At 40.8% G+C, this 10,810-nt stretch overlaps 2 protein-coding genes across 3 annotated transcripts in view; both read right to left on the reverse strand.

The window, feature by feature from the left end:
- LOC116696598 (transmembrane protein 182) overlaps window positions 1–6,463 on the reverse strand; it is a 7,432-nt gene extending 969 nt beyond the window's left edge. Inside the window, exons 1-4 of the mRNA XM_032527678.1 lie at window positions 6,133–6,463; window positions 3,254–3,377; window positions 2,821–2,919; window positions 468–605 (exon numbers count right to left, since the gene is read on the reverse strand). Of these exons, the coding sequence (XP_032383569.1) occupies window positions 468–605; window positions 2,821–2,919; window positions 3,254–3,377; window positions 6,133–6,300 (529 nt within the window). The 5' untranslated portion in view covers window positions 6,301–6,463. The remainder of the gene's footprint in view (window positions 1–467; window positions 606–2,820; window positions 2,920–3,253; window positions 3,378–6,132) is intronic.
- A 351-nt stretch (window positions 6,464–6,814) lies between these two features.
- The window catches only part of LOC116696596 (sodium/hydrogen exchanger 2), an 11,617-nt gene continuing 7,621 nt past the window's right edge, over window positions 6,815–10,810 (reverse strand). The window contains exons 8-13 of one of the 2 annotated variants that reach the window (XM_032527676.1): window positions 9,983–10,053; window positions 9,650–9,784; window positions 9,080–9,176; window positions 8,879–8,989; window positions 7,894–7,957; window positions 6,815–7,131 (exon numbers count right to left, since the gene is read on the reverse strand). In XM_032527676.1, the coding sequence (XP_032383567.1) occupies window positions 6,941–7,131; window positions 7,894–7,957; window positions 8,879–8,989; window positions 9,080–9,176; window positions 9,650–9,784; window positions 9,983–10,053 (669 nt within the window). In that variant the 3' untranslated portion in view covers window positions 6,815–6,940. Of the gene's footprint in view, window positions 7,132–7,893; window positions 7,958–8,878; window positions 8,993–9,079; window positions 9,177–9,649; window positions 9,785–9,982; window positions 10,054–10,810 lie in introns of both variants that reach the window. The other variant, XM_032527675.1, reaches the window with a different exon arrangement.

The raw sequence follows: 10,810 nt of genomic DNA on the forward strand, positions 1-10,810 counted from the left end.
CTATAAATTAAACTGCCCTACATTGTGCAGGCCTACAAGTCCAGCTGAAAGTTTTAGCCAATTAAACAGAACACAGAACAGTTTTGATCATTTCTAAAATGTGAGGATTTTTCTGCATTGTACTTTTACTTTTAATATTAAGTACATTTTCCTGATGATACTTTTACATAAGTCGCATCAGAGTGAGCGTCACAGCAAAGTCATTTTACAGTGTGGTATTAGTACTTTTACTCTAAGTAAAGGATCTGAATACTTCCTCCACAATCAGTGCCAGAGGAATGCAGCTCCATCTCATCTCTACTGTTACCACGGTTGCAGTGTTTGAACCTGCTGTTGTTATAGCGACAGTACTACAGAGTGACATCTGATCTGCTGCTCTGCGTGTTGCCGGGTGTGTGATGATATGATGATATGTGGGTATGAACAGCTGACATGAACGCCACACATGTGCACAGACTATATTTTACCAGCAGCGATGAGGAAAGCCCCGCCCAGCTTGTAGAGTTTGTGGCTGATGAAGGGGACCCCGCAGACCAGGAGGAATCCTCCACTCAGAGCCGCGACCAGGCCCAGGATTATCAACACGGTCCAAAAACCCCGAAACACTGCAGGAAATACACCCAGGCCGCCATCAAAACAGCTACTTAAACATGTATACACCATGGCAAGTGATTGTTTGCTGTCATCAAGAACATTGAGTTCTGTTGTCAGTATTTATTTATTTTATGCAAATTTTGGCAACTTGAGGGCAGTGACCTTCTGAAATTAAAGAAATAGTTTGACATTGTGATATTAACCCTGGGGGCCCCGAGGCCATTTTTACAGTTTAATTTCCGTCTGGATTTATTTTATAAAAAAGCTTGTAAAACATCAACCCTGTTGTCTACAGTCAAGATATGAACATCATTTTTTTTAGGACAAACTGGGTTATTAGAATATTTGGGTTAAAGTGAGGTCCCTTGCATGTTAAAAATGGTTGTAGGGCCTTAAAGATTCCAGATATGTATCAATATCACAGACAGATGAGTAATACATAAGCCATTTTCCATTTTAAAACACTTCTCATATGTCTTGGGAGTCACACTGTGAAGAAATAATCATTATAACTTATACAGTTGACAAAATACATGCATTTTTTCCAAAAAAGTCAAGACGTTTTGCTCTCATGACATTTACTTATGCCAATAATAACATAATAATGTCATATTTATTGATATTACACCCACAGCAATGTTATACAAGCAAATATGTGTCTAAATAGTGCATCATTTGGCCTTCCATAGAGTAAATAGGCAGTTTTGTCCCCTCTGGCCTTCCATACAAGAGGGGTGCCTTTATCTCCCATATATGGGCATGTACTTCCTGAAACAATAGACGGGAGAGACAGGGCAGAGATGGAGGAGCGAGCCAGCGGCAGAAATGAGCCAAAACGTGATGAATTATGGATATAAAGTGGATCAATCTTGGATGTAACAGTATGGATTTAAAGCCCAAAGAGGCTGAAGTTCCAGGCTGGATAGAAAATCCCCTGTAGAGGCTAGAAAGACGGGGAAAAGACCGCTGTAAACGCGCAAACGTCAGGATGTAAACAAAACTGAAAGTGAGTAAATCACTTGTATGGTTAAAAAGTTATTAAACTATGAATCAGAGGTACTTTTTTACTCGTGGGCGAGTGTCTCGGGCTCAGATAGGAAGATTGAGTTCCTACCTCTGTGGGACAAGACTAGAGTCATTAGTGTTAAAGAGAAATTGTGGCTCTTGAAGTAAAGAGCACTAATTTGTTTAATAAATACAAAAATTAAGGTGTAAAAGCAACAATTTGTGGTTTCCAGGGAGTCATGTGACGGATTATTTCTTGGCTGGGTGCAGTGACTTGCAAATGAAATATACAAGACGTTAATGCCTGAGGTTTTGTAACCTTTGGACAGAGCAAGGCTAGTTGTTTCCCCTCGCCTGCAGTCTTTATGCTAAGCTAAGCTAAGCTAAGCTAAGCTAACCACCTCCTGGCTGTCTTCATATTTAACGGACAAACATCAGAGTCAATCTTGACATCTAACTTTCAACAAGAAGAGTGAATATGCTTTTTTTCTTCCAATTTTCCAACTATTCTCATAAGAAATACACTTTACAGGTGTTTTATGGGGGGATTTGAGTATTTTTGGAATAATTTAACTACTTTTAGGCCAATACGTAAATTAAAAGATTCCATATTTCTACACCAGTTTTATTTTTGGAAGTGTGGGGACTGAAATTTGGGGACGTGTGGGGGCGGGGCACGTCTAAAAACTCTAGTTCTGAATGTGCATGTGTAATGAAGAAATATGAACACCATCTCTCTACTTATTGTATTTGTTTTTCAATCATTTCTATGCTCCTTCAGTTGACCCTTCCTTCCGCTTCTCAATGTTAGTGAATTGGGAATTTTATTTGACTACTATTCTCAATATAAATGTTCAAATGTAAATTGTGAATTTGTGTTTATGTGTCACTGTGTGAGGACCTAATTGTAAAATAACGCATGTGTGGCTGTGTGTGTGTGTGTGTGTGTGTGTATACAGATCAGAACAGCTTTAATCCTTACATGTTCGTGGATCTACTAAAATATGAACTCATTTGGTATTTTATGATTGTGGTAGAGGGAGTGCTGTTAAACAAGTTAGTCCAAAATGAGTGGATTGAGATGAGATGAATGTTCTCTTCATCAAATCTTTCTCTGAGCCCTCATGTGTCCTGTACGGAAGCTTCTACATCTTCACTTTTCTTTAGTTTTCCTTTTTCGTTAGTTAGTCTCCTGTCTGACTATGTGTGTGAGTGCGTTACCTGCTGTAGCATCATAACTTGGATGTGGCACCGGTCCGAGTGCAACAGGCAGAGGGAAGAGGTAACCATGGATACAGACCTTGGATTCTGGCTGGTTTGCTAGATGAAAACGAAAAAGGAAAAATAACATATGTTGAGGTTGAAAAAAAAAAACTACAGAGTGTAAATTAAAAACACTATACAATATACAATGATGTGGTTCTAAAAAATGCACAACCCAAAAACACCCCCAACTCTGAAATGAATGCATATGCACACACATTCTTCTCACTCTCCTCCGGTTTTTCTGTCAAACATCTGAATTGTAGACATTTTTCTTTCTTGCACTTGTTAAGCATGTCAAGGAAACCACACTGTTAAGCAAGAGACATGCAACCACAGTGGACGACCCCCAACAACAACGTTGTGACGCTGCCTTAGGAAGCGTACGTACTGAAGAGAGTGGCCAGGACTGCATGTGCTGTGGGCTCCACCTGAAACACACATCGCCAGAAGAAGCCCTCGTGGTGTAGAGTGAGAGATGGAGGAGAAGCAGTGACAGCTTCCACTAACTGGATCTAAATGATGAAAAAGAGACACGCTGACATCAGCACACCAACAGGGAGACGGACACGGAAATGTCTGTCAGCGTTGTCCACACGTCTCTGTTAGCACGTCTCTGTGTGATCCTGGGATTCAGAACATGCTTCTGATTGTGGTCTGCTCGTGTGAGGTTTTCAAGTGGAACTTATGGAACACGCATGACTGGTACTCTCCATTTGCTTGTCAGGAACATGATTGATGGTGCCGAAGAACACACGGCAACTTTAATCATCCTCTTTTATTGAAAATGAAAGACTTTGTTGTGCTGTGGAGTTCACCAGAGGGATTAGCTTTCATAACTATGTCCCTTTCTTTGCATTTTGTGAACTTTCCTTACAAATGTAGCATGGAAGAATACACTGGGAAATGAAAGGGGCACCACAACTCCACTGAGTTTACACACAAAGATCAGTTGACTTGGGGAGTGCTGCGCTGTCTGTGAGAACACTTGTATGATGCCTCTGGAGGGGCTTTGTCAAGAGAAAATAACCCAGATGATGTCATCAAACTGAAGATAGTCCCACCAGCCTCAGCTCTTAGTGTTAAAGGGGCCCTGCCACATGTATTTCATTACTTTGTGGCAATGTTTGAAGTTCTACCATGGACTTTGTAACATTTTATGTGGAAAAAATGCCTTGGTTACCTTGTTTCAAGCCATTCTAGCGTGGTGTAGAAAGCCTGCGGGAACATCCTTAATATGTGCCGGTTCTCATTAATATTCAACGAGCTCAGCTGCTTGACTCTAATTGGCTAACAACTAGCCAATGAGAGCCTGGCTATCAGCATTCTTTACCCAGCTCATGAATGAGCTCAGGCAACATGACGTCAGACTGACCAGCTGTAGTGATTGGTCTGATTTCTCCTCTTATTTCTTCTCAGTGACTAGAGCTGACAGAGGAGGTAGCTGTTCATCTTCACATTCACTACATAACACACACACACACACACACACACACACACACACACACACACACACACACACACACACACAAATGGACCTGGCGTATTTCAAAAAACGCAAGTAAAAACGGTTTTGTGTGGCAGGGCACCTTTAAGTGCTAATTAGCTAATGCTACCATTCTAACCCGCTAACTAAGCTCAACTAAACATCAGTGTGTTAGCATTTTCACTGTGAGCATGTTAGCATGCTTATCTTAGCATTTCTGTCAAAGCACCGCTTTACTCTTGTAAACAAAAAGCCTGCATTACTAAATGATGTTTGAGAGACATACCAGACCTGTACTGCATCATTATGGTGTTGGAATAATCCAAAAAATTAGTTCCCGACTGAGAAAATTCACATAAAACAATAACTGAGAAAAAGTTGGAAAGGTTAGAAAGTTTAGTTATTAGCATGAACCCTGACAACAAGTCAGGGAAAGCATTAATTGGGTGCTTTTAGAGAATGTAACGTTACGGGTGCAGCGACAAGTCTGGGACAAAATCAGTCATATTAAGCTTTAGTCTGGCTATCACCAGACCAAGAACAACTCAATAGATGTGAGACTGAGCTGGTCTGGGGGGTCTGCTCGGTGTTTTCTCTGCGAGAGGCGGGACCAACAGGCAGAGTTCAAATGACTCTGCACGCAATTGGATAGTCCTTCAACCAATCAGAGTAACGATCTGGGGGAAGTAGAAGTGAGAGCAGCATCAATGGGCCGCTATGTTGAATGTAAACAAGAAGCTGCTTGGTCGCTTCTCCATCGTCATGGTGTTAAACCCACCAATAGCGCGCCAGGTAGATCAGCCAGTTTGTGATTGGTTCCCGCAAAATTGTGAACTGAAGCAGGAGAATTAAACGTGCAGGTTTCCAGAACGAGCTGCAGAAATCAAATTACCGGCGGAGTGGGTGTGTGTGTGTGTGTGTGGGGGGGGGTTGGCCAGTCTTTTGAAGCTTCAAACTGGAAAAAAATCCTGTAAAAGGTATTGACGCTCTGATCAACAAAATACTCCAAATCATCTTTGTCTTTGAAGTCAGAAGTCACGTGAATTCAGCAATGGAGGGTCTCACGAAAAGATGCTATTGGAAACATTATGGGAAGATCCTACACTTCCCATAATGCTTCCAAAAGCACTAGATTCTGGTTTTGGAGCTTGTCGAATCAAGTAAAAACAAATCAAGCAAAAACTTGAATTGAATTGAAAATGTTGAATTGAACTCTGCTACATTGACATGGTTCATTCTCACCTAAATCTGTTTCTCTTTTACGTCCCCCACCCTTTACAAGAGTGCAAGACTAAACTATTTTGGTACTTCTTTAAATATCCTATAGTGGCATAGCGTGCACACCACTGTCCACACAGCGTCTGATCAGATTCCCCATTGGCCTCTCCTCTCACGTGATGTGATATTATGACTAGTATTGTATACAACAGTTTACTTCTAGGTCACCGACCAGTTCTGACAGCCAGCAGTAAAGTTTGCATTCACTGTATGTATCTGTGCTGGTGAATATGTGTACACATCAGGGCTGCACAATGAATCGCAATATTACTGCAATATCCAAATTATTTACAGTACTACAGATCAACGGAACAGATTCTTGCAAAAAAATCAAACTATAATCAATTACATTTTTTCAGTTTTAATGTTTCTCAATGAAAATAAGAAAAACGCTACAAAAATGATCCTCCTCTTCAATATTGTGAATCACATTGCAATTGCAATATCAGTTAAAATAGATATTTTTCTCAGATCGTGCAGCCCTAGAACCCATGTATCTGTCCTACCTCAGTCCCATTGGCATCTTTAGTCAGTGTTGTTTGTGTCGGCCATGGATACGGTCCACAGTTGTCACTGGCCACCAGCCAGTAGTCTGTACTGAAGGCAAGGAAGAAACACAGAGTCCCGAGTACCCCAAAGATCCCCCCAGCCAAAGAAGCAGCTCCCACCCTCATAACTCCAGCCTAAAACCTCCTTCACAGTGCTTTTTCTCCTCAGCTTTCGGTCTTCAGGCCAGTTCTTCCTCAGCTGTCTGGTGTCCACACTGCAAACCCTCTGCCAGTCGGGCTCTCCCAGCCACTCCCTGGCATGCTGGGAACTGTGGTGAAAAGAAGCTCCAGCAACTGAGGAGGTCAGGCGGGGGGGACAGGAGTTATTTTGGGAAGCCTGTCCTCATCAAATTACCGGTGGGTGTGCTGTGCATTTGTAAAGGAACCAAGGCGAGGCAGGATTGGTTTGAGTGTGTGCTTGTAATGTGGACGGTATCACCCTTTACGACTGCAAGCTAAGTCTAAGGTAGGTGTCACAAACAAATTAGACTAGAGATGCAAATGGCCCTCAAACCTCCAGCAAGAATTGAGCTTTAATGTAGCTCGCAAACACTAAAAATGATAAAAACAGGAGGTGAGTCATTAATCCATTTAAAAGTTTTAATTGGAAGATATCCATAAAATTGCAAAAAAACTGTGAAACCCACAACTACATGGCCAAATAAATATGAGGTACTTATCACTTCATGGAGCCATTTTGAAATGACTGAATTCACTGGTTTACATTTCTTGTCCTCGCTGTCTGTCCTCTCCCAGTCCGCCTTCACTACTGCTTCTCGTTCTCCAAAACAAAGCTGAGTTGTTTCTTCGGGGTTCTTCCAGCAGGGGCTTGTTGTTGGGGAGAGACCTGCTCCTTTCTGGCAGCTGAAGATTCGAGATCCACCAGCCCTCTGGTCTGAGACGTAGCTGCCGGGACAGGTGACTCCTGGGGGGCGGGCCTCGGGCTCATGGAGCATACTGCCAAGAGAAGAGAGGATGCTGTGAGCTCAATGTTACACCATAGTGGTCAGGGTCAAAGGTCAGGAGGTGGAGAGAGACGAGAAACAATCTTACCCTGTGTTTTTTTGGTGCTTGAGAGAAAGCGGAGGAGTGGAAAGACAAGTGTCGATATTACAGTTGTTCTGATACCAATACCAGTTTCAGAAGTACCGTCAATACTGCCTAAAATGATGGTATTGGTACATATATATATATATATATATACAGTATATATGCAGGTATATGCGCCAATCCAAACAAAATCTACTTTAAAGTTGGTTATTTATGTTCTGTTTCCGTTATGACAGATACAGATCATACAAGAAATGCCCATGTCATTCATTCTATGTGTGTTTTTGTAACTTCTCTGTATGTTGTATTTGTTCACTTTTTACAAAGGGTTTAACAATCATATCCCATATATACAGGGTTGGTAGTATACAACTGTTAAAATTGAATTTACATGTTTTTTTTACTCTGGGCTAAAAAAAAAAATGAAATCTGTCCTCAGTATTGGCCCATACGCAAGTTCAAGTATGAGAATTGGGACGGAACAAATAGCATGGGAACAGCTCTAGAAGATATAATAATACTTTTTGGCATCCATACACCAGTGATTGTCCTTTGCAACATAGTGCCATAGGGGCTTGGTACACAGACACAAAAAGAAACATGACATTATATCTTAGATACTTCTAGGAAATACTGCATGTTTTGTCCAATATGTGTCTTTCACTGTACCTGTGTGAGACCGGCTGAGTCCTGCTCTCACTCTGCGTGAGCCACTGAACTCTCCGTCCCCCCCCTGTCACATGGGAAGTGTACAGTCAAACAAACAGTAACAGTAGCAATGATGTACACTGCTGGTCAAATGTTACTCATTTCCATTCCACTCCATTGTAGACAGAATACCAGCTGATTTGAGTGGAGGGGCTGATCTTTAATGCAATATCTACATTACCCATCATCAGCAACCATTCATCCATTGTTCCAAAGGCACATTCTATTTACTAATCCGACATCATTTTTTTAAAAACTAACTGAGAAAACATTGTAGGAAAAAAAAAAAAAAAGTAGGAGCAAACAGCAATTGGTTGGTTTTGAAAGATAACTTAACCCTTGTGTTGTCTTCCCGTCAAAATTGAAAATCAACACTTTTGTTGACGCCGTTTATCACTGTTTTTCTTACGTTTTTGTCCCTTTTTCAACACTTTTTTAATGTTTGTCACTTTTTTTGACGTTTAAGACTACAAAACACTAAGTTATTGACTTTAGTTTTACAGTTATTTTTGGAATTTATGGTCAATAAACCTCATTTATAGTAAAATTATACCTAATGTTTGAGTTAGAAAAGCAGAAATTAGGAAATATTTAGACTAACTTTAAAGGAATGGATGTTGATGGATGATCCCAGACTGGAATGTGTCAAATTTTGCTCGATATTATTTCAAAGACACTTCAATGTTTTTCTCCAAATGCTATAAAATTGAATAAGACGCCCCAAAATTAATGAAAGTAGAGATTTGTCCTGAGAGAGACATGTTTGAGGATAAAATCAGATATGTTTTTAATTTGCCTGATGTATTTCAGATTGCCTTTTTATTCTTAAAACAATACCAGTATGTAGCATTTTGGAAGGATTATTTCACTTGATTTGTTTAACTTTTGACTTGCTTCAATAACAATCAGAGGACATGAGACTGAAAGACGTGTGTTGACATGGTACCTGTGTATTAGACATGGATCTTTCTCCCAGACTCTGGTGTCTGTAAAGAGGCTTCCTTGTCCTGTCCATGGTGGCGTCCTGGTGCAGGGTGTGTCTGCTGTAGGCTGGTGTCTGCTGGAGAGACAACACAAACAGGAGATGAATACTACATACAGTACCTATAGTGGTGTAGAGGTACACAAACCCAGGCTGGGGATGTACCTTGTTGTTGAAGTTCTGCAGGTTTCTGGAGAGAATCCGCCTGATGCTGTCCATCTCCTCGGGTAAGAGGGGACGGCTCTGGGAGCGGGGGTCCACTCTAAAAGTCAGGTCCATTAACCTTTTTCAATTAGCACATGTCACAGGGTCATATTTGGATTTGCTCATTTATAATTACAACTAAATCTGGTTATTTCTCAACAAATGTATCTGGTGTAATGTTTGCAGACTATGTGTTAGAGTTCCGACCCCCTACTTTATTTCTTCTTCGGTGGTCCTGTTACCATTAATCCCTTGAGTCCCCTTTCCCTCTCACCTTTTTTGTAATACCGTTCTGATGTATGACGAGGTCTGTTCATTCATGTTTGTCACCAGAGGAAATAAAAGAGATCCTAGTGTCACGGTGTGGGGAATAAAATAATCACAACGCAAAAGTCCACTTCTGTTTTAAGGACTACAGGGTCCTTAAAACTAGGGAAGTTTTAAGGACTACTTCTATGAAGTCCTGGACCCGACTATGAGAGATGCTGAAATGAAGTTAAAAAAAAAAGTATATTCTCTGTATATTCTCACAGTGGTGGCGCCTCCTCGTCCCCCCTCTGGTCCCTTCTCTCCAGCTCCTGGTAAACTCTGAGGATGCTGGAGGGAGCCTGGTGGTCCTCATGGATCAGGAAACGACGAAGGTACTTCTTGTTAAACTGCTCAAACCTCACTCACACACACACACACACACACATTTATAAAATACATTTCAGTGACCAGCTGACTGGAAGAATATCTGGACTTTTTGCATGTTTGCTGCCACCTACTGGTCCTTTCAGGTCCTATTTTTTATGGCCATGCATAAGCATTTCCAGGAAACCCAATCAGAAAACACAAAGTAAATGTAAAACAAAAGAAACTAACTTGTCCTTCCAGTAGTGCTGCCCCCAGTAGCCAACCACATCCTCTATCCCGGCCAGCAGATGATCAATGAGCTAAGAGGAGACATGAGGTGAGTATATCATTCACACATTTCTTTTCCCTCTATGATGTGGGTGTCCATCCCTGCATCAGAAAACAGATTGTACTTTCTATGCTGAATCATCACTTATTATTATTTCATTTGACTGATGAAAGGGGGAAAGCAGAAGAGCCCTGTGTTCACACACAGAGGCCATGACACCAGTGCAACATGAAAGACGCATTTCTATAATAAAAGAACTCATCGCTGTGGCATCTTTACTTACAAAAAGGATATAATTTCCCCCTTAGATACTGCACGCGGATTCAAAACAGCAAGAAAAGTGTTTGAAGATACATAATGTGTTAAGTCATCACACATATAGTAACACTCTATGACTCTGTCTTAGATAATTTGCATTGATACAGACATTATGGTACAGCATGAATCCAAAAGCAAGGACATTTAAAATACAGCTAAGAAGTAGGCATTTTGAAATAAAACTATAACCAATATTTTGTTGTTTTGTAAAATTATTTTACCTTGTTTTACTGAAAGAAATGCCATATGTCATACATATACAGTATGAAATATAATTTGAAAAAATAATGAAATTATTACTATGAAAACAACTAAACGAATGATGTATGGAAGAGACGTGACTTGTGGTGGTGTTTACATTCCTCACTCCATTGGATAAGTTGATAATTACACTTGGAATACACAACTTTATTAATGCATATCCAGTATACACTGGCTTCCTTACAGACCATTACATCCCCCCCCCCCCC

Source organism: Etheostoma spectabile, chromosome 10 (genome assembly GCF_008692095.1).
Source record: "Etheostoma spectabile isolate EspeVRDwgs_2016 chromosome 10, UIUC_Espe_1.0, whole genome shotgun sequence".
Classification (NCBI taxonomy): domain Eukaryota; kingdom Metazoa; phylum Chordata; class Actinopteri; order Perciformes; family Percidae; genus Etheostoma; species Etheostoma spectabile.